Source organism: Perca fluviatilis, chromosome 11 (assembly GCF_010015445.1).
Source record: "Perca fluviatilis chromosome 11, GENO_Pfluv_1.0, whole genome shotgun sequence".
NCBI lineage: Eukaryota > Metazoa > Chordata > Actinopteri > Perciformes > Percidae > Perca > Perca fluviatilis.
This window is the reverse complement of record NC_053122.1, coordinates 25,893,844-25,917,986: the sequence shown is the minus strand read 5'-3', so window position 1 is coordinate 25,917,986 and position 24,143 is coordinate 25,893,844. Positions and strand designations below refer to the sequence as shown.

At 43.1% G+C, this 24,143-nt stretch overlaps 1 protein-coding gene across 1 annotated transcript; it reads left to right on the top strand.

Moving 5' to 3' along the window:
- Positions 1–213: 213 nt before the first annotated feature.
- pax3a (paired box 3a) lies at positions 214–22,349 on the top strand. The gene is made up of 10 exons (XM_039816729.1): positions 214–560; positions 1,255–1,490; positions 1,997–2,126; positions 2,330–2,473; positions 11,671–11,870; positions 12,526–12,691; positions 12,852–13,072; positions 16,957–17,220; positions 18,350–18,537; positions 22,150–22,349. Exons 1-9 carry the CDS (start codon positions 476–478, stop codon positions 18,365–18,367), a joined length of 1,464 nt encoding a protein of 487 aa, XP_039672663.1. The 5' UTR covers positions 214–475; the 3' UTR covers positions 18,368–18,537; positions 22,150–22,349.
- The last annotated feature ends 1,794 nt before the right edge of the window (positions 22,350–24,143 follow it).

Sequence of the window (24,143 nt, the reverse complement as noted above, 5' to 3'; positions counted from 1 at the left end):
GCAGCAGCAGCAGCAGCAGCAGCAGACGCGTGTGACACATTAAGCTGACCTCGTGAGGTCAACCCAGACAGAAGGGGAGCTCCTGCTGTCCAATCACGGAGCCCCTCCAGCCCCCGAACGTCCGGGTCTTTGACCAATCAGGAGGCGCAGCGCGGAGTCAGAGGGGACAGCGACCACAGATAAAAATGTTTGACTTCCATCCATCCTCTCAAAGCATCCTCTCAACCCCCGCAGGACTGTCAGCGACCTGCGCTTTGATTCAAACTCTGCGGATAGCAGTCAGCATCCCTTCTGAGGGATCCAGACGCTGTTCCCTGTGGTCGAGGCAACCTGTTACTCAAGGAGAAGCAGGCTGCATCGCGTCTGTAGAGAACAGAGACACATTACGACGAACAAAAGGGTGTTTTGTTGGGATTAAAAGCGACAAACAAAGGCAGCTTCGTTTAACCTGTTACCTGACGGAAGGTCAGGAGTCATGACAGCGCTGGCTGGAGGTTTACCGAGAATGATGAGACCGACTCCTCACCAGAATTATCCGCGGGGAGGATACTCTCTGGAAGGTAAGGGACTACCACCAGTTGCTGCTCACAACCTGAAGGAAATCCAACTTGTCCATAACTTCAGTAAAGTTGACAAACTCGGGTTCTGAAAAGCTTTAAACCTGCAAACAACAGCCTATCATTATGAACGACTCGTTTAGTCGTGTTCTGAGTTTAGTAAATCTATCTATCTAACTATCCCGGGTTAAGTCTATAGGCCTATATTTTAAGTGGCACGATATTCAATTTAATTTACATTTTATTTATTTAGACTATTATTTTTGTGTCTGTGTGTGTGTGTGTGTGTTTTTTTTTGTATTTTATGTGGCATCATGTCTCACTCTGTCACATTAATTGGGAGAGACATGATCGACAATTGTTGGAAAGAAAATTGTTTTGTTTTCTCACGCCACTTTCGGAAAATTTGTATTTCTTTAGGACAATTCGACTTTTTTTTTAAGGCTGAATATTTAGCCTATAAGATAAACGACGAGTTTATTTTAACAACGCAAGTTGCACTTTCAAAGTGGAACTGCTCGTCGATGATAGCCTACAAAGGTCCTTCGTAGGATTGTAAATTGTTTCTCATCGCTAAAAATAAATAAATAAAATGAACTCGTTTTGGAATATTTCAACCAAAGACAACACACATTGTTAAGTCTGGCTACAGAGTTGTGAGTATTGCACTAACTGAACCCCATGCGCCGCTGTGCAGTCTCCACTCCGTTGGGACAGGGTCGGGTCAACCAGCTCGGCGGTGTCTTCATTAACGGCAGGCCTCTCCCCAACCACATCCGCCATAAAATCGTGGAGATGGCCCATCACGGTGTCCGGCCGTGTGTCATCTCCCGTCAACTGCGCGTGTCCCACGGCTGCGTCTCCAAAATCCTGTGCCGGTACCAGGAGACCGGCTCCATCCGGCCGGGGGCCATCGGAGGCAGCAAGCCCAAGGTGAGAGCTACAGAACGGCCCGCTGATGTTTTGGTAAATTCACATATATATGGCTACAAACTGAAATGTGAAGATGGCAAGCACCAATGTATGTGAGATGTAGCAGTCATTTTAGAGAAGAGCCAGGTTGGTATGCCATTTAAATATCAAGATGTTACTCTGTAGGAAAATCTCATTTCCAAAGGGAACAAACCCCACTGTTTGGATGTGAAACACAGAGACTATGATCTAAAATAAAAAAAACAAAAAGTGGATTAAAAGTCTTTCTGGATAAATATATATATTTTAGCTTCAACAAGTTTGACTTTAAGATAAAGCTAAATCATCTTTTGAACTTCGGTGTCACCTCTGTATTTTGCTTATCCGTCCAAACTTGTGGCAAATAGTTCAAACTTCTCTGTCTCGCCCATAACGAATTCGGCATTGAATCTAAAAAAATAAAATAAAAAAAATAATAATAATAAAAGACGTGACAAACTCTTCTTCTCTCCTTCCTCCTATCTAAGCAAACTGCTACTCCAGAGGTGGACAAGAAAATCGAAGAGTACAAGAGAGAAAACCCGGGCATGTTCAGCTGGGAAATCAGGGACAAATTACTGAAAGATGGGATCTGCGACAGGAACAACGTTCCCTCAGGTAGGCCGCATAGTTTCTGGAGAAAAAAAAATACGTGAAAATAATTGTCTTATATTGCATAAGAAAACTGTTATAACATAACATTTCAATTACAAGTTGGTGAACTTTAATATTGCTTTGCATACAGGACGTCTTTGTTTTCCTACTTAACTTCTCTATATATTTATTATTATATATATTTTTTGTTCATCCTTTTTTCTAAGTGAGCGCCATCAGTCGCATCATGCGGTCGAAATTCGGCGGAGCCGGTGATGATGATGAGGAGGATGATGAAGTGGTGAAGAGGGAGATGGAGGAAAGCGAACCACGGACCAAACACAGCATCGATGGCATTCTGGGAGACAGATGTAAGTGCAGCGTTATCATTTTACAAAAGGCAACATCTGCGCTGTGCGCTTTGCAATCCAAACCAATGTGGCAAACTAAATGAACGAGAATATCCTGATCTGGTTGTGGATGGTTGATTTTCGGTTGAAGTCGGCATCAGTTTAGAAAGGAAACTTTTAATTAAAGTTTAATACTAACAATACAAATTATAACTGGCAATTAACTAATTTAATTGGTATTCATAGATATGGAATTTATCATAGAGGAATGATCACTCATTTTATTTAAAATGGCCAGAAAAGTTAGTTTCCAGTGTTTACGCATGCGTTTAGGCTTCTGAGATTTAACAAATGTGCGGAGATTTTCTTTTTTTTTCAAGTGGATAATCAAACATTTGTCTAACTTCCAAGCCTGAGAACCTTTTTTTTGTTTTGTTTTTTTACACACAATCGGACACTTGAGGATGAACTTCAGGGGACAAAGCAGGGAGAGTCCATTGAGACTCACACCTCAGTTTGACGAGCACAAAAGCCAAACTCCAGTGAGCGGCTCAGTGGTGTACAAAAAGACGCCAGGGCCTTTCAAAATGGGGAAAGAAAGGGAGAAAAAACTGCGCTGACAAAAGGCCGGCAGAAGACATTATGAACCCGCAATGAGCGATGAATTATTCAGGGACACCAATAGGCCCGGTGCGACCTGGTTTATAGACTGTTGCAAAAAAATAAAAGTGCCAATTTAGGGGCTTCCGCCCACTTTTTTTACAGTTTGTTATTGAAAAAAATAGATGTATGAAAATAGCTCAGACTTTAGGCAAACACCTGTTGATTTACGACCTGTTGGGGTCTGAGGAGGGTTGCCGCAAAAGGAAAGGTTGCTGTTGGAGACATAATGCAGTCTATAGTTAATTATTAATGACTAGACCTCTGGAAAACAGTGGTAGTGTTCTGGCAATATCGTCAAATGACGCACAGATTTATTCCCTTTTATTTGTTGGTTTGTTTAGATTCGGGTTTACTGTTAATGTGTAACATATGATAACTTAACAGAAAAATAAACATGAAGCTAACGCATTTTGCAGCTGGCAAAAGGCTCGTGACTTTTCGCCTGCAATGTGTTAAATTCAGGCCAGGCCTCGCGTTATCAAATTGAACGGTGCCGTTACTTTTGCGCACGGAGCTTTTGTCACAGTCTTTGCGCAGTGAGCGTGACGCCTTCAGCCAGCGAGCGCAGGGCAACCCTTCTCTCCACTAGATTAAATCCAAACCTTTTATTTCTCTCCACTTTCATCTCAGACAAAGTCCGCCCCTTTCCTTTCCGCCTAGGGCGCACACATTCATGCAATATCTGTGGGCACTTCCCTCTCCCTTTCCAGGCGAGACACATCTCCAATACTGATCAGGCAACTTTTAAAACTCATCACTGCAAAAAAATAAATAAATAAAGAAGTTAAAGTAACGCAAATAATTAAATGATCCGATTTATCAATTCATTAGGATGCATCCTTGCTTCCTAAATTCATCTGATTTGCACATTTGTTGATCACTTATTTTCTGTTTTGTTTAATAAGTGTGTTTACACAACTCTCCGAAAACTTGTCATCAGGGTGGAAAAAATTAAATTTTTGAAATATCTTTAATTCATACTTTTAGGCTGGTATGAATTTTGTGAAAGAAAACAAATAACATTAGCTATTTTACATCAATAAGTGACATCATACATGCAAACAGCTCTGAGGCACTTTCCCCCCCATTGATATACAGAACAGCACTATTTCATTCTTGTGTCTCTTTGTGGAAGTAGTTGTTGTTTTTCTCTTTTATAGCTCTTCATTAGAATGTGAAAAGGGTGGTTTGGGGACCGAGAGAGTGTCTTCTGGCCAAATATTGATTAAGTAGGTGTTTGCAGAGGCTATTGTTGTGGTGGAGAGAGGCCTGTTGCTCTCTGCCCCTTTCTCCTCTACCACTATTGTTAGCTTTCCTTAAGTGCTAAGATCAAAGCTGACTCATTTAGATTTATTTGTCTGGGAAAAGGACTGCTAAAGTTTGTGGGATAAAGTATACTGGGCAGGCCCAGGTCTGCATGGCATTAACAAGTGGCTGGAGCATTGTGGGAAAAGGATGTTTGCTGGGATGAATCTGATGCAAAGTTGTTTACATCTCCTTGAAGTGTTGAGTTATGGAGGTATAATTTACTCCAGTGTGGATCATTTAAACACCATGCATGGTTGAGCTGCAGCTTGAGAAGAATTATTTGTGCCATTTATCACAATTTGCCCATAAAGCAGGAATATATGTAACTCAGTGTATCTCTGGTACATGGTTTATTTGGAAAAGTGAATAATGCAACTGTGCCTATAATTAATTTTTGCCATTAGTGGCACAGAATTAATAGATAGCATCCTTTCCCCTATTTATTACTGTTAGCACTTTAGCCTCATTTAACTAATTAAAGCAACCAAAGTCTTGAAAGAGAAGTTGCCACTCTCGCAGGATCCATTAATGGCAGTGGGGGTGAAAGGGAAAAAGAAGAAGAAGAAAAAGAAAGCTCAGAAATACAAACAGTCAAAGGGGTAACTTTTCTTTAAAGGGAATCCTGCGGTGCCAAATTGAATGAGCCCAGTTCTTTCAAATCTGCCATGGTGAACGCAGTCAACATGTAATAATTGGTTTCATTGAGGTGCATTCCAACAATCTGCTGCCATTCTCCTGCCTCTATTGTCCGGAGGCAGGCAAATAGCCAGAGGGACAGGAGGAATCAAGTGCTGACAAAACATGAAAGATTTAGCTGCTTTTGTCAAAGGAGCTGAGTAGGACTTTGTTTGTGTAAATAAACTGGGTTACTGGCTCCCCGTGACTTTGGCATGGATTTAGATTGAGGGAAATTAAGAGAGTAAGGAGAGCAGAACGATCATATTTGTGTTCAAGACTGTACCATATTTTAAAGCAGTTAAAATGTGTTTGTAATATGCATTTCCGAAGGGGGAAATGATCACGGTAGCAAACTCCCACGTGCAACTGCCACATCCTAGCCATCTAATCCAATTTTTGAAATTTCATAACTTATATTCTCATGAGACATCTAAGAACATAAACTGATACATCTCTCTCACACGCAGGAAGCAAACCCAACCTGGGCAGCACGCCAATAACCCACAACTGTAAACAGAGAGATAAATGTTGAATTTCTACAACTTGTGTCTTTGTTAGGGGTCCTTACATTTCCACGGTGAATGAGTTAAACGATTGAAGGTTTAGAAGAGACAGAAGGCCTCAATGCAACCAGAGGAATGTCTGCTACAGCCACATTTCCATTTTCCTCTCAGGGCTGGATAATGGAGAATTTTATATGTGGGCCTCACTCTATGTTTTCCTGTGTTTATAGTGCGTATAATGCTAGTTTAGCCCTGTGGACTGTTCAAGGGGGAAACAAACCAAAAGTCACAATATTTTTATTTTTTCCCTTGAGAGGTGAAGATAGATAGATAGATAGATAGATAGATAGATAGATAGATAGATAGATAGATAGATAGATTCAATAGATAGATAGATAGATAGATAGATAGATAGATAGATAGATAGATAAGATAGATAGATAGATAGATAAATGGATGGATAGATAGATAGATAGACAGATTAACATAGAAACATTTTAAGACATCAGTAAGTGTTGTTTGAGACCAGTTTTTGCTACTTTTCCAACAAATTTAAATTTTATATTAATAAATGAATTAGTGAAAAAGGTTCAGCACTTCTACGTTCTGTGTTGGCATGACTCTCAGGGCTCCCTCTTTCTCAAAAAAAGAAAGAAAAAACCCACACTGGCTGATCTGCAACTGAATACAGACTCTATGCTTCATTAAAGCCTCTTTCTCTGTTGGCACCCACATTGTGATCCTCCAATATTAATTCAAAGGACAATTAATGAATGCAGGCCAACTTTGAAGTAATGGGCCGGGGTCCTGCCCTGAGCCGGCCCCTCTGCGCTGATGTACTCTCGCCGCATTCTCCCCACTAACCCCAAAGACACTGTGAAGTGACTGAAAGAGAAGCAGTGAGCAAAGGAAGGTCAAGGAGAGGAGCCCCAGTAGAAAAAGAGCTCTCTATTTCCTTGGAAGTATTAGCCAAGCAAAACTCTGTGATGGGGAGGATAAAGTAGTGTGAAGAGAAAAGGGTCGGGGGCGAGGGGACTCTGCAAAGAGGAACACAATGGGATAGTTAATTGAGTAAAGCCAGACAGCGTTGTCAATCACTTAACTTTGTTTAGCCTCAGTTTTTGTGGAGCTGTTTCGTCCAGCACATTGCACATTATGGGCACGCCAGCACAACTCTGTTGCTGTTTTGATGAATGTCTTTTTTTCCTGTCTGAAAAAAAGAAAGTCCACAAAAAAGAAATGGATATAACTATCTAGTCTATTTTAGGTATTTTTAGAAAATGTGTTCTAAGTTACAGCATTTATGTCCTACATTTGTCCAAACAAAGGCATTAAAACGACAATAAAAGTAAAAAAAAAAAAGAAAAATCTGCACGGCTAGCTCATAAAACTAAAAGAAATGAGTGTTTGCAGGGTAAAAAAAAAAAAGCGTGGAATGCGATGATGTCTTCTCTCTCTGTTGAGTGTGTGAAGTTTTGTTGCAGGGTCAGTGGTGAGGCCGTCTTCACTGCAGCGCTGTGCAGTAGCTGTGAAAAGGTCAGGGGCTAACCTAGGGTCACTTGACTGTTAAAACTATCAGGCCCCAGGAAAAAAGAGGTTACGATAATGTTTGGGAAAAGATGACAACTGACCTAAACTCCCTAAACTCAGATCAGGGAGTCAGTGCTATAATAACCATCGCTTTAAGATGCATAGGCTTTGAATCTGTTGTGTGAATTCAAGAACAGGTTTTTGCAGTTTGGAGAGAGTATATATGCTGGTTATTCTAAGTGGGGGGGATTGGTTTGCTTGGCTGTCTGGGCCTAAACACGGCCGGGCTGAGAATGAGCTCTGCTGGTTAGTCTCCGTTTGACTGGAACGTGCGGCAGACTGGCCTGTTGCTTTGTCCCTGCGTGGGTTCTGTGCCGTTGCTTTGTCCGTGCCCCGAGGGTGGAAATGCCACCGTGAAACTGTCACCTAACTGCACCACGGTGGAACTAAATAATAACCACCGCACACTGGGCACACATAATAGCCATGAAGGGCCATTTGTGGCATTTTGTCACCTCACCAATATTAGACAGAGATACATCTTTCATAGTCATATCGCCAGCTCTTTCTTTGTCCGTTAAGTGCCAACCTCCTGCGCTTATTCACTCCATTTTTTTCTGTCCATCACATCATCATCTCCCTCTCTCTTTCTCTCTATCTGCCCCCCCCCCCCCTTTTCCCAGGCAGCTGCGGATCCTGGGGGCTCTTTAGCAAGTCAAGTGAGCAGCCCACTCACTCCCATTTTCTCCCTTAACTGTTAACCCCAGCTGAGCCCATACGCTGTCAGTTAACTATTCTTTTCCTCCAGTGCATCTGCTCGCTCTGGCTCTATGTGGCATGCCACTATTTTATTCAGTGTCCCAGTCGCACTATGCTCTGTGGCCTGAAAGGGCCAGATCTACTTCCCTGGGCAAATAACTAGTTCATTTGTCTCTTCTGCCCTTTGTTTTGTGTTGCGAACACATGTCACCAGCTCAATTACCTTCTCTATTAACAGCCCCTGGAGGAAGGGCTAGCCGCCCCTACCAAGACAAGGCTATAAACTGCCCCATATGCTCGGCTTCTCTTTATCACTGAGGCTCTTCATCCCTTTCCCATCCATCCTTCCTTTCATTATTTCTCACTTCTCCCAATTCCTTGCTTCTTCACGTACCTTCCTTTAATACCTATTTTGATTATCTCTCGCTCTTACTGTCACTCTTTTCACCTCATTCACTTTATTTTTTTGCCATTTCAAGCTACGTGTGTGAATTTGGATACATGGATGTGAGCGTCTGTGCATGTCTCTTCAAATTTACATCTCTTGAATGGATGGGAGGGGGGGGTGAATGCTTGGCAAGGCGAGTCTTGGCCGATGTAAACAAGAGCAGTCTTTATTCTCGCAGTTGGAATCCTCCTTTTTCTTTTTTTTTCTTTTTTTTGGCCTGTTAGAGGCCCTGCTGCTGCAGGTGAAGCTAATGGAACTGGACGTTCCCGAAGTTCACATCTGTGACACTCTGGAGTTTATCTTCCCTGCCTGTCAGTCTCCTCTCTTGATCGATAAATGGTTCTGTTTAGCTCGAGTGGTAGATCTGTAGCACTGTCCTTTTCCTGCTGGTCTTTGAGCGTGTGTACTATGTGTGTGCGCACAAACCCACCTGTAAATGCACTTGTTTCATTTAATTTGGGAGTCTCTGATCAGGGAAAGGAACCTGTTGAATTCACTTGTTGAATACTCTACTCCCCTAATCTGTGCCTCCAAACTGTGTTAAATAAATCATCCACTCTACTATCTAAACTAGCTTGTTATCAGTTTATTACTCTACAGCTTGCTTTGTTTTGAAAAGCGTCTGTTTCAGGGATAACTCTCCAGCAGCCCCAATTTCCGCTTCACGGATAATAATCTATCTTTCTATCAAGATTTTTGTCAGGGCCACAGCCAAACTGTGAGCGGCTATAGAGTATTTTCAGCTCCCTAGTGCTTTATCTGCAGCGTAAAATTTGATTTGGGTGTTTAAGTAAGGAGGTCGAGGCCTCCCTTTGTGTGTTTTAGTATCCTCTTCTGCCGTTTGTCGCGGGGAATGTGTGGGAACAACCCTCTCTGAGTCCGCTTCTGCATCAGCGTGCCTTAAAATCGATCCGCTGCAACGTAAGAGCCTTGTTTGAAGATGTCAGAAATGTGGATGCAGCGACGGGTAAGCACACAAAGAGAGAAGTGAAGTGAATGGATGAGATGGAAAGGGACAGGTCCGCTTTTCTGAATGACCAGCACCCCCATTCTCCTTAGCTTGGCACCCCACACCCCTTCCCCAGCATCTTCTTCAGGTGCCTTCAGCCTCCCATCTCCTCTCCATGTCAACCTCTTCAACTCCCCCATCCCCCCCAGCTCTGTGCCCCTCAGGCTGTGGAGGGAGGGGATGAAGGAGTGCTCCCCTGCTGTGCCCCTCCACAGCCCCCAGTGGCCCTTCTCTGGACCCTTTTGTGCCTCCCCTCCCACCCTTCATTCCCCCACTCAGCCCCTGGCCTTACAGCCCCCATCTAACCCTACACCCCCCCTCCCTGCACTCCCCTGCTGGGCAGGTGACAGACCCCTGAATGCGGGCCCGGGCGTCCCTGATGGCTCCTACAGATGGAGCGTGGTAATCGGTCCAACAGAGGCCTGCCACAGGCTTTTCCCTGCTAAGATACAAAGGCTTGGCCTCATCACTTCTAAAAAAAAAAAAAAGAAACAGAAAAAAAAGACAGCGAGTGAGAGAGGAAGAGAGCAAAAGAGAGAGTGCAAGCCAGAGGATGACAAAAGCAACAATGTCATTTGCCATTAAGGGAGAGTCTGTGACGGAGTGTTTTCTCTGTAGTTACTAATAATAAAAAGGAGGGTGGAAAGAGAAGGAAAGACAGAAATAATGGGGGCAACGGAGGAGAGATCCACCCCCACCCTGCAGTTAACATGAGTTACAGTGCCAATAGGGAGCTTTCTCCTCTGAGGAGTTTTATGAGCTCTCCTTCCCTCCCTCTGGAATCTTTTCGTTTCCGCGTCGTCATTGGTTCTCTGTCTTTTTCTTTCTTTTCTCTGTTCCTCCGTCATTACAATGGTAATGACACTGCATGTCACTTTGCTTGCTGTTACTTGTAGTCTTCCGCTTTCGTGTTGTTTACGTGCTGATGAATGTAACTTTCACTTACTAATTCAAACAATATTGATGTTAAAAAATGTGCTCATAGGAAAAGTATCATGTTTTCATGCTGTGTGGCCTCCTCCTCCTTATCCCTGTTGTACTATACAATTTGCTCCAACTGGTCTCAGGCCACATCCTTACCAGTACAAACCACATCTCAAACTCACAGTGCATGCTCCAGGAGTACTTAAGCATCCAGCCAATCCTCTGTGAGACTCTATGCCAGCGTGGCGCCCTTGGTTCAAATGTAATAAAGAGCTTCTCTCAGCATCAGAATCTTGTGTGCTGGCGGCCCGGAGCACAGCAGCATTCCCAGGGAGCAAATCCGTGTGTAATGCCTGGTCAGACACACACTGGCAACCGGCACAAACATTTCCTGCTTGGCTCCAGCGGCTCCAGAGGCAAGAGGAGATCCCTGCTAACCCCCCTCCTTGTCTGACTTGGCACTTTTTAATTAAAGCTTTAAATCTGGAGGGCAGAGGGAGAATGAGAAGTCTGGGGAAACAGACAAGCTTCAGTCCTCTGCCGAAGCCTTGCTGTTGCTTACACCTGTCTCTCTGCTTTTGAGTCTCTTATTTCTTCTGTCTCTCAGCTTAGGTGTTGGCTGCATAGTCTGCAGTGTCGAAAAGGTGCAGTGAACCTTCCTCATGAGGTTTAAGAGGTCCCTTTTGGGTGGATTTGGGAGTGGATTCCGACTCTTTCTGTCTTGTGTCCATCTGTGTTTGACACATTGTCATAGACTGCGTTCATTGAGTGAAAGCCCATTGCCGAGACGCAGCAGATGCATGTTTGTGAGTGTGCGTATGACTGAGAAAGAGATGGGGGATTGCAGACATGTAATGGCGGACAATGGCAGGCTGTCACGCTGGTTTGTGGAGCCTAATCATTATTTAATAGACGGGTAACCTCCCCCCGAAAGCCAGCAATAGTCCTCTGTCTCTAGTCTCAAGCCTTCATTGATTCCCTTCTTCTGCTGAATTAGATCCCAATGGCAGTCTCCCACTTACCCAGTCGCTCTCTCCTGCCCTCAACTGAACAAACAGATTAAGAAGCACCTGCAAAAGGCTGCCTACTCTTTACTATGGGACCCTATCGGCATAGCGCACAGCAGGGCTAAGACTGGGAGAGACACAGTGTCCCAGGGAATAGATGCCCCAGAGGGATCTAGTCCCTTTTTAATCCATGTTCAAGCAGCCTCTGGCTTTTGATCCCCTCAGGAACCACTGAGGAGTTCAAGGGACACAATCTAAATTTGCTCTGTACTCAGCACAACCTTTTGTCTCAAATCTGTCCCAGCTTAGTGTTGACCCAAAGTTTGATTCTGTATCAGCCTGATTCCCTCGAATGTTACAGTAACAGTCTGTTTGTTTTGCAATTCCAGCCAGTCACTCGGATGAGGGCTCCGACGTGGACTCAGAGCCAGGCCTGCCTCTGAAGAGGAAGCAGCGTCGCAGTCGGACCACCTTCACCGCGGAGCAGCTGGAGGAGCTGGAGAGGGCCTTTGAACGCACGCACTACCCCGACATCTACACACGGGAGGAGCTGGCTCAGCGGGCCAAACTGACGGAGGCTCGAGTTCAGGTCAGACACTTGCACAGACACACTCTTTAACACTCAAAGTCTCCGAGACCCTATCTTGAAAGCATAGCAATATGTCGATCTGTCATGGATATGTGTTTTGTGGGTGTTAAATTGCCTTTGGATGTTGTCACACATTCCTTACAGCCATTAGACATGTCCCCCCCACCCTCCCCGACACCATCAACCCCACGCCTGACCCCCTTCTCCACATGTATAGGCACAGACAAACTCAGATACACTGCGCCCACTGTTTATGAAGACGGCTCACTATTTTTGTCAGACACTATTCAAATGGGCTATGAAAAGATTCCAAAATAGATGTCTGCTCTGTCTCTACGCACTTAACCTATTGACTTGCTGTAGCACACAAAGATGTAGGCTAATGTCTGTGGTTTCACTGCACACTCTAGATGTTAAGATCTCTATCGGTTCAGCTTCCTGTGATGATCAGATAGGCCATGAACACACACACACACACACACACACACACACACACACACACACACACACACACACACACATACACATACACATACACACACACATTCACAAGCACCAAGCACACTCACACCATACGTACTGAACAAGTCAACTTATTATTTTGGGTTAACACAAATAAATATACATAAAACGCTTGTCTCTGTCTTTCTCTCAGGTGTGGTTCAGCAACAGAAGAGCCCGGTGGAGGAAGCAAGCAGGAGCCAATCAACTGATGGCGTTTAACCACCTCATTCCCGGTGGTTTCCCTCCGTCAGCTATGTCCAGCCTGCAGCCCTATCAGCTGTCCGACAGCCCCTACACTCCCACTTCTATAGCTCAAGGTGGGTTCAGCTGAACACACCCAAACATACCTAAAATGTATGCTTAAAAAAATAATAATTCGCAAATGGGATGATACAGAATCTGGAATTATCTTATCAACGGCAGAATTCTAGATGAAACCAAAATGGGATTTTAAGTAGAACGTTTTATTCTCTGCAGCATCCGAGCAGCCCAGTACAGTCCACCGACCGCAGCCTCTGCCCCCCACCTCTGTGCACCAGGGTGGGCTCGGCTCGTCAGCGGGCTCCCAGGACGGAAGCTCTGCGTACTGCCTGTCCTCTGGACGTCACGGCTTCTCAGGATATTCGGACAGCTTTGTGTCCCCGACCGGACACACCAACACTGTCAACCCCAGCATCGGCAACAGCCTCTCACCACAGGTTCGTCACTACATCCTTTATTACAATACAACATAGAAATACTAACAGAAACACACAAACCTATGAATACCTGCTCACATGTACATCCTCCTATACCCACACACATATGTTACCATACCAGGAAACAGGACACTAATAGTTCTTCACGCTGTTTATGAGATGCGCCATATGGAAGGATAATGATACACACTGTGTGTGTGACCTAGGAGGTATCATTGCAGTGACATTGATGAAAACCTTGTTAGGCTAAGCAACACGGTAGCTTTTCATTTTTGTTTATTCTGATGGGTCGTTTGATGAATTTAAAATGTGGCAAACGTCAGTCTTTGGGGAGAGAGAAAGGACCAGACACGAGGAAGGATGTATAGATGTTGGACGATGACACAAATCAAAACTGAAAAGACAATTATGGTCGATTACACAGTCATCAGTGTCCATCGGTGGCTCCCTACCAGCCCAGAAGATGGACTAACAGGCGGAAAACGAGCTTTTAACCGCCACAAAGGGTGGCCGGCCCACATGCAATGCATGCTGGGTACTAATTCCCATGAGAGAGTATCTCAGACTCCTGTCAGGCACAGATAAAAAACTGCCTCAGGCAGGTTTGGTACTATGTGAATGCCTGAGGATGTAGATATATTGAAAAAAAGAAGATCTTTGTTGTGGCTGCCAGGGAGCACGGTCAGAGAGTGGTAGGTGGCACCATTGTGGCTGAATATAATTGACTGCTTTGATACATGAGCTCTAGTTATGGACTAGAATTAGTTGTTTCCTCCTCAGGAACTAGCCACACGTTAGTTTTAAATCATTATTCTTTGGAGATTTTTATTTTCACTGGACAGATAAAAGTATATAGAGACAGGGCAGGGGAGAGCAAAGATGACATGAGGAAAGCTGCGAGTGGTCAGTGGTTGGTGGTTTTAATCCGAGCCAACTGAGCTAACTCGTAATTAGTTGAAACATAGCTGGTATGCAGATCTTCTCCTGTAACTGAGCGCATGGCCGTGGTGTGAGTTCGCACACCCACAGGGTCACCAGTGGCTAGCTCCAATAAAAAGGCTAAAGGTGCTGTGGCCTCATGGATGGTTTCAGCATTAACCTCAGTGGGCAGCTCCGTACAGAATGGACATCTCATCTTGCGTAGGGACGGCAGCAGGCCTGGAATGTTTTCTCAGTCTGGAATTGCAATCACAGAATGTTCCAGTGTCTTAATTGATTGGAATGAAGTAATCTATCCCCTCGTAACAAAGTGTGTAATTTATGCAAATGACTCACTTTGTTGGCTAATTTCTTTTAATTCACGTATTCATTGCAGCTGTTTAAATGTATATTGCGATACAGTTTTCTCTATTTAGGACGAGGATAGAATTAATTCCCTGATTTGAACTTAATAAGAGGGAGGAAATGAGAATTGATTAAATTCTTTGACATTGATAGTTAATACATGAAGACCTCTCTGCACTTAGAAAACTTGACGGCCTTCAATTTTCTGGAATAGCTACACAGCTTGGTCTACTTTTTTTTTTTAAATCCTCCCTGGAATGATCTGGTTATCTGAACTCCAAATCTGTTTATAAAAGCTACTCTATCTGCTACTGTATCCATCAGGAGATTCAGGGGTTCAGTTAACTCCAGATATGGTCACATTAGAGCGCCATGGAGTTTTGATATGGATAATGTTGACTTTAGATAGGTGATATCGTTGTCTGAGCAGTTAGCTCTGTATTTGGCGCTTCAGTCAGGCCAGTGGTTTCCCTGTGGTGCGGGGTCTCTGGCGTCTCACCGCTGATCTGGTGCATACCAAAGGAACCCTTTCTCAGCAAGCATGCGAGCGGCCGGGATTTGCACCCCCCTGAGACCTAATCCCCGGAACAACCTCAAAACAGACACCATCGGGAACTGCTGCCGTTTCGGTTGCACACAAAGTGCCTGAACGCATGAGCATGTAGATAGACACAGACCCTCTGACGCTAACAGACACATACCACACATGTATGTGTGATGTTGCAAGGAGATATGGCTAAACAGCACTCGTTAACCAGGAAAAAAATCTTTTCCATTAAACCTTAAATTTGTATTGCAATAATTTAACGAATTAAATATTTCAATAAACACTACAACATTTTCTGCTGCTTTAGGAAAAGGATACATTTAACAGTTTTTAAAGCTGCATGAAGATGTATGGGTAACTGAATTGAATTAGTATTTTCTGGAAACCATGCACCTTCAATTTAGAAATACTCCAGTTGTGATGGACTCTGTGTGCAACAGACTTTTGTATTTTACAGTATATAGCAGTAAGATAAATAACAATAATGGTTTGGTGGTAGGCCGCATTGATGTGTTCGTCAGATAGATGTGTGAGGTCAGATCACTCTGACAGACCAACTGTAAATTACATACATAAAAGACACTGAGGTTGCCTCAGTATGGGTACGTGTGTGTGTGTGTGTGTGTGTGTGTGTGTGTGTGTGTGTGTGTGTGTGTGTGTGTGTGTGTGTGTGTGTGTGTGTGTGTGTGTGTGTGTGTGTGTGTGTGTGTGTGTGCGCGCGAGCTGGCTGTCAGTTCGGAAAGCCATGTTTTAACATCACTCAGAGCCATAGGATAGTTTTTTTTTCAGTTTTCTTTTCAGATTATTTTAAGTGTATTTTGAATTTTTTTGCTTGGTTTTAGCAGCATATTCTCCTACATAGACTGTAACCCTTTTCCCTGTAACTCGTGTTCACTCTTTAACTTCACTTTTTAGACATTTTCGTGACTTTGCTTCTCACGCAAACCTATGTGCAGCTGTTCACGATGTATCACCGATACCCTTACAACCCTGACATCAGAGCAAAAAATGCTTATGTTACACATGACCGCGCGCACACACACACACACACACACACACACACACACCTACTATTAAATACACAATACCACACATAGGAGAGGTAGCTCTCACACACACAAACACACCCCGCTACTCATTCCCACGTACCCTTTGGCCTCTTCACCCTGGCCTCACAAGGACACGGTGATTTTAAGACATCAGGAGAAAGTGAGAGAGGGAAAGACATACAATAAGAAAAGAGACATAATTCATCAGTGGACAAATACAAATCTGTTTAAATTCACCTTCAAATGCATCACATTCTCACAAATGTGTTGTTTAAATATTTATTATGATCAGCCAAATTTCGTGAGTTTAGAATTATAAGGTTCTATCTCCGTTTAGGGTAGTTCTGAGATATTGAGCATCAAAGTTTTTACATCCCAGCTGGCAAAACTGTTATGTAGTATAATCTACTATTAATAACTAACTAACAAAATATTTTTTTTACAAAAATATCACCACACAGGCATTAATAAACACCTAATGGATCAGATTATGTCAAAAACTCAATTTCGACCAAAAGTGGAGATAGAACCTTATAATTCCTTATAAGTCTTAGATTCTTAATTTTTTTTCCCCTATCAATTCCATTTGTAACACAATGATACAAGCCCACAAGTGTCATGATAAGGACAAATAAAAGTGAAAAAAAGATCCTCAACATCCATAAATTTGACAGGATAACTCCAACAGAAACCACTAGTATGTTAAAGGATTGAACTTTTTAGCCACCACCAGCTCCCCAATCAGTCAAGCAGAGTAAAGGGAAACCACATGTTTGAGGGAAGCCAGTAATAATGTATTTCTGACAATAAGCAAGGAGAGGGCTTACACTTTAGGCCACCTGAGTGGAGTGGAAACGTTGATTGAATGGCGTAACAAAAGTGGAAAAATTGGCTATGTATTTCTCATTTTAAATGTATTGGTAAATGAAATTTAACAGTGTTACTAATTTACTTTGTGATTTTCTATTCTAATCGCCCAGTTTTCCTCTTATTTTTCCCCACAGGTAATGGGCCTATTGAACCCGGGTGGAGTGCCACATCAGTCCCAGAGTGACTTTGCCCTCTCCCCACTGACCGGAGGCCTGGAGCCCAACGGTGGCATGGCTGCCAGCTGTCATGGTTCCCAGCGCTTGGAGGCTCTACCAGGCCTGACCAGTATGCCCACCCTGCCTAGCACCCAGTCTTACTGCCCACCTTCCTACACCTCCCCAGCCTACGCCATGGACCACCATCCATCCTACCAGTATGGACAGTACAGTCAGAGCAAGGTATGCTTGAAAAACACTTAATTGTTTAAATGTTTACCTAACTGGTGTTTTCATACTGATTTAGGGGTTTAATTTCTATATTTAAATGTAAGTACAGCTATAATTTATTAGAGGTTATGTCCTTCTATAACCCCTTCTCTGGCAATGCAATTTAGTTTATACTTTTTAACTCACAAACCACAATGATTGCGCAGACCTTTCTGATGAGCGAGCTTCTCAAATCACCCTGTGCTGTGCTGAAATTACATGTATGTTAGAGAGCTCTAGTGGCCAGGTTACCTCAGTTTACATTACCATCATCCGACTATCCACGCGGCCTGATGGCGGAGGCATGTCCGGGTCTTATCCCAACACTCACATTTTCACTCACTGTCCTTTCATGACCCTGTATGATGAGCTTGCCTATCAAACCCTCAGCGTAGCTCACCTAGCCATGTAATGACCCCTGTGTAACAAAGATAGCCGCCCAAATGAAAGGAGCCACTTCCCAAAGCGTGTTTGACAGCAGGGAGAGGAGAGTGCAGTGTGTTGCTAGGGCTGATCTGAGGTACACTACCACATGTTGACCGGCCCATCAGTGGCAACATCTTGATGTCATTAATTTATCCAGTCCTGGGAGAGACCCACATGTAGCTTTTCGGGGGTTTGGGGAAATGTGTTATGTGTGTGTGTGTGTGTGTGTGTGTGTGTGTGTGTGTAGGGTATGGGGCTCTTTAACAGGGGGCGATTATGGCCCTTGGCAGGCCAGGATTAAAACCATGTGTCCCACTGAAGGTCAGATTTAGAGTTGTTATTGATCAGTGGAGCAGAGCCACAGATCCAGGCTAAGGCTCAGTCTCAGGCTAGTTTTACCGACCACGTTAGGTTCAAAGAATGTCTCAGGAGATTCCCAAAGCTCTTCACCTGTTTTTAGAGTTTTATTATCTAACCTAGGACCCCAGTTTCCATTCTCACCTGCTCTCATGTGCTCTTATAAACACTTCTTTCACAGGCCTTCCTGTCAACATCACACCTCTCATTTAACTTCACATTTCCCACTATTTGCTATGTTAAACATTGAAGGATTTAAGCTGAATGAAATGCAAAAGAATCACTTTAACCCTCCTTCTGTTTTTCCTGTTCTCCTCAGGTGCCTTTCATTATATGAAGCCCCCAACATGGCCTGAACAGGAGGCTTCCCGGCCAGTCTGACATTCATCGCCAGAGAACACCCCCACCCGCTGCCTTTGCCAAACATCCCCAGCCCCAAGGACACTGAGAGAGAGAGAGAGAGAGAGAGAGAGAGAGAGAGAGAGAGAGAGAGAGAGAGAGAGAGAGGTTTGGGTGGGTGAAGGGGTTGAGGTGTCCTGCTTCAGCAAGGGAACCAGTTGAGATGGAGGTGTAGTGATGGCGATGGAGGGGGGGGGGTTGACTGGAATAATTAGGACCAAAGGCGCAGCCTCTCCTGTTACCTGGCAATCGCTTTGCTTGGGCGTCACGTCACGCTTCATGGACCAAGCATGGCTTGTTGTCCATGCTTAAAGAGGAAAAGAAGACGGGGGGTGGGTGGGGGGGGAAAGGGGAGTAAATACATTCAAGATTCCATATTAGATTTTTGTAATAAGTGGCAGAGAGGTGGACGTTGGAAGCCCCCTGTGCTTCTATGGCCCAACTGGATAGAGGAGGGGCGTTTTCTTACGGTTATCAAAAGGCTGGACGGTGACAACGTGTGGTGCTCAGCGGCAATGTCCTTCTAAGGATCTCTTTATCACAATGTCTTAGGAAAATAATATTTACTGTACATTGATGCGATTTTTGTATAAGACTTTTGAGATGAAAATACACCAGGAAATACACCGGGAAAACCACCAGAAAGGCATGAATCGAGTGAGAAGTCATAGTGAAACCACTGCAACCCAAAGAAAGTGCAATACATTCATACCTCATGTGATGTAAATTAACACAGATCAAATGTCCCTGATTATACGCTCTCTCATTTTAATGTCAATAATTTTGGGTTGTGTGCATTGACCAATCAGGGGAAATCATCCAACAATGAAAAATAGCGAGTCTAGTCGTGATGTCATTAAGCCAAAATTCTCTGCCAGTGAATACATTATTCAGTTTGACAGTTAATTTTTTCTTTTGCTTGTGTTAAATTAGTTTTCACCAGAAACTTGCAAACATTCGTTCCATTTCTTATTTATTTAGTGTTGTTCAAGTGTTACGTCTCTTCTGTACGTTTTGTATTAGGTGCTCTTAAGTGCTTAAGTCTTACACAGTGTTCATTATACATGTTTTTTTTCTTTTGTATAATTTCCATTTTCATTGGTGTTAAACATGATTTTGTTGTAAGTTTTGTGTACAATACAGCACTATTTACTATTTATAATAAACTATATAAAAATGTAGAACGTTGTGACTTTGAGTGTCATTAATGGGCTGTAGCTACCATTGAGAAAACTGAGGTCATGTCCTTATTTGTTAAAAAGAATGTTTGAATAAACATTCTATAACTAAAGAAATTAAACCTGGTGGGTATTTTATAATTATTTATTATATTTTAGATTCAACATGTTTAAATTTGACAGATTTTAGACCAACAAATAAACAAATAAAGGCTTAAAGTCCTCTGCATTTATTCTCCAGAATTGTACTCTTGGACAGTGTGGAGAAGGCTTTAGTGTCTAGATCTTTAAATTTAGAGAAAGTATAACAACTGTAAACCGACTAAAATTAAATAGGAAAAATGTGAGTAATAAAAATCTGAGCCTTTTAAAAAAAAAATCTGATAAACTGTCAGACTAGAGAATTTTTCTTTCTCTTTCTTTCTTTCTTTCTTTCTCTCTTTAATGCCATTTTAAACATACCAGCTGTTACCCTGTTATCTAAATCCAGACGAGCTACTCTCTGAGAGCAGCACCCCTCGTGCACACTCCTTGAGCACTAAATCATAAATATATCCCCTTTCATAAACACTCCTTTTGGACAAATTCCTACTCCCTAGGGGCTCCTTCACACCCCTTAATGACTAAAGCAGAGCTGCTGTAAATTATATAAGCACAGCGGCCCATAGTCACACCAGGACATCAGTCACTGACATGGTTGTACAGGGTGCAGAAGGGTTTCGGCTCTCACATCCTAACAGAAACGAAAACACTGTTCACCCAGTTGGCAGACTACTCAAAAGGTTACAGATATCACTGGTGCATTTTTATCACTCCCTGGCGTTTTTTTTTCTTCTTCTTTCTTTTCTTCTGGAGGTTTAGGGATCAGGTATGCAGCTGTCCCTGTCATTCATGGTATAAGTAAGTGTGCATGCGTGAGAATACATACACTGAATGTTTGGTTTTTGTATGTTGGAAATATTTTTTGTATGCAAGTATTTGTGTGTTTATGTTCGGCGTCCAACACAGCCAACAGATAAGATCAGGGCAAGATCACATTTCACTATTTTCTTTACTATCTACAAACAGTAGATTTGTTTTTTTCTCCTATTTTTTAACAAGTGCTCAACTTGTAAGACACAATGAGTGAAGAAGCCAAAGGGTTTGCTTTGGAGCGGAGTGTCAGTCAAGCAGCAACACACTGGAGACAACTTAACCTCTGACCCCCACACTCTTTGAAATGAGTAGACTACTTGACCGAAGCTGACAACAATCCAAGCGTCTCTGCAGCTTCCAAGACCCCACATTGAAAGTGAAGCGAGGAGCACAAAGAGGACGGGCTGAGAAAAAAGAAAAAGAGTTAAAAGGGAGCTTTAGAAAATACTGTGAGCCAAAATGTGCTCGGGGAATTGTAATCTTAGAGTGTATGAATGATTGAGATTCATTTCTGATCAAAATGACAAACAATTCTGTAGAAATGACTCTCAAAAGGAGGTCATAGTTGTGCTTTTGTAATATTTAAGCTGCATCCAAGAGGACAGAGAAGGAGTGGGCTTTATCTCTGAAATACCGCCTTATCAAGTCTCTTGAAGAGTGGGTGGATGACTCACGGCGTGCCTTTCCTAAAGTGGTGAGTGCTTGCCTCTCACACTTTCTATCTATAGTCCTTTCTCGGTCGCCCTGTTCCCTTCTCTGTCTAATATCTATTTTGTTTCTGTCAAAATTCTCCACTTAAGTCGTCCACCTTTAATATAGCTATGAAACGCATGAACCGGACTCTCCTGCTTTCTCTTCTCTCCGGATGCCAGCGGATTCTGGAGGACACTGGTATGGACATTAATGGACAGCAAATCAACATGACTGTTTCCGGCACCACAGTGAGCCCTCTGCCCAGCACCAGTCCAGCATCTCCCATCTCCAACTCCAGGGGTACTTACGACAATGCTTACTGCTACATCCTGTTTGTGATGATCTTCTACTCCTTCATTGCCATGACACTTTTCAAGTGCTTAGGCAGCGACGAGGACAAAAAGGACCCGTACAAGGAGTTCATAAGTACTGGGCAGCCGTCAACACAAAAATTCAACACAGGCCACATGGTGGAGAAGTTTTACTTTGAAGAGGAGAGCAGCCTGTGAGCCACAAGCTTTCTAAAGGAGAAGGAGGGAGGGTATGAACGCATGGGGGAATGTTTTGACAGTCACCAAGCCAGAAAAACGTCAGCGCGGACTACTCAGACAAGACCTGCTAGTGATTTTGCAAAAACCTGTAGTAAGTTCATTTTTTTCCCCTTCTCCCCCTTCCATCTGACAATCAGAAATCTCACGCACGCAAGCAGGCAGGCAGGCAGGAGGAGACGGCTGCCTCTGATGATCTGAGAGAAGGGTGGAAACGTGGAGAAGTGTGGGTCAATGGCAGGCCGGAATCTCCTCCTGTGAGGCCCAATCAGGATCAATAACACCGGGGCCTTCGACATGCACACACCACAGGGAACCAGGGATACCTCAGCAGACTGATGGTGTGGACAACATGGACACTGTGTGTGTGTGTGTGTGTCTGTGAGAGAGAGAGAGAGTATTGATCTGCCATTGGATTTTCCATGCTCTGAATTCAATGTAACTTAACTAAACATACTGAACAAATTAGTAAAGGGTTACACATTATTTCCATGCATTTAAGCTAAAGGCATTCATAAGCATTTATTTTAGACTTTTTTTGTTGTTGTTATGTATAAATCAATAAAGTATTTAAATGTGGGCGTGATTTGAACGTATCATTTCACTTTAGGATGTACAGTAATTGCAGCATCAACCACGGTTAAGATAGTTGAGCCTATATGTGCCTAAAATGTAAATGAATGCAAAACAATGTTCCTGAGTCAATTATAATGACTAATTAGAGCCAAAAAGCTCCATGCAATAATAGCCGGGGACTGAGCGACATTCCTTTGCCATTCTACATTGTAACTGATCTTTGGAGAGTGGACGGGCACAGCTACAGGGCCGCCTCAACCTCCCGGTGACCCCATATGATCTAAGTTTACAAAGCTGTGGCGAAACGTGAGCCCGAGACTCACTCTGTAGAATTAACTCCAATTGCGCAGCGGGATTGTGCAGAGGAGTTTACAGAGAAACACACGCTTCTGATTTGCATCGCACATCGCTAACGTTATCCTTTGCGGAGAAGTGGGGAGGACGCTTCAGATTAGCAGACTAGCAGCAGCGCTGGCAGGCCACAGGATGACCATCAAAGAGAGAAAGAACGAAAGGAAAGAAACGTATTAAATGTTTGCAAGAAATTAAAACATCCGGGGTCAAAGGTGGGTCTGGACTGACAATGCTTTGTCTGATTTGAACTATCCGGTGCCAGAGGTTATGCCGGTCCCCGAGGCCACATGTGGACCTGTTTCTTCTTCTTCTTCTTCTTCTTCTTCTTCTTCTTCTTCTTCTTCTTCTTCTTCTTCTTCTTCTTCTTCTTCTTCCCTCAGCCTCATAATTACATTTTTGACTCATCCTCCCCTTGAAGTGCTGGGGTCACCACGTGTATATCCTACTCCAGCCAAATCACACTGCCTTGATGTTTTGGGCGAGCTTCTTAAACATTTAACTCTGAGTAAGTATGGGTTCAAGTCATTTTGTTACCAAAGGCTTGAAGTGGGGATTGATCATTAATACAATATTCCTTTTAACAAACAATTCTCATATTCTTTCAGTCTGTTCTCACTCTAGTCACTCTTTTTTAAGCCTTCATTAAAAACGATAATGGAAAATGATGGAAATATCGTCAAGATTTAACCTACATTTCATTTTATGTATTGTTGGACAGAACTCAAGGACGAATTGATTATGTTTACTTAGTTTGTGAGATTGTTGCATTCACAAAATACATTTTCGATGCCATTTGATTTTTTTTTTAAATGTATGCATGCAATGCATTTGTGATTTAGCCAATAAAACCACAGCATTACAGCTTAATTACATTTTCATGCAAAATATTTGCAACTATGTAAATCACATGTTCACAGCACTACACAATGTTATGTAAAAACAATATGTATATGACAGTATGAAAAAAACAGCACAGTTAAGAAATGTAGCCTAAGAAATGTATAGGCTTAGTCGTCAGTATAACTAACAGAGTCATGACGAAACCACGTTTTTAAGCATTGCTGTTGGTTGAAAGTTGCATTTGAAAATGTTTTAGTTCCTGCCAGAGGCTGTCTGAATCTGGTCCAAACTTTCCTGCCACAACAGATCAAAAGGCCTACAGACAAATGACTACAGGATACTATACTAAATACTATAGGAAAACCATCTGGAAAATAATTACAAGAGATATCGCAGATAACAGGGAGCGGGACAGATGGGTTGTTATGTAACCGATTACGGATAACAAACCTCAACCTGGGGGTTAAGGTATATTCTATTCTATTATTCTATTATATATTATCTCAGCACCTCTCCTTCCCACGGCTGCACCCCAATGGCCCACCTGGCGATGGGCCTGGCCACACAGATGATCTTCTGGATGAAAGTAGACCATTTCTTAGATGGGTTT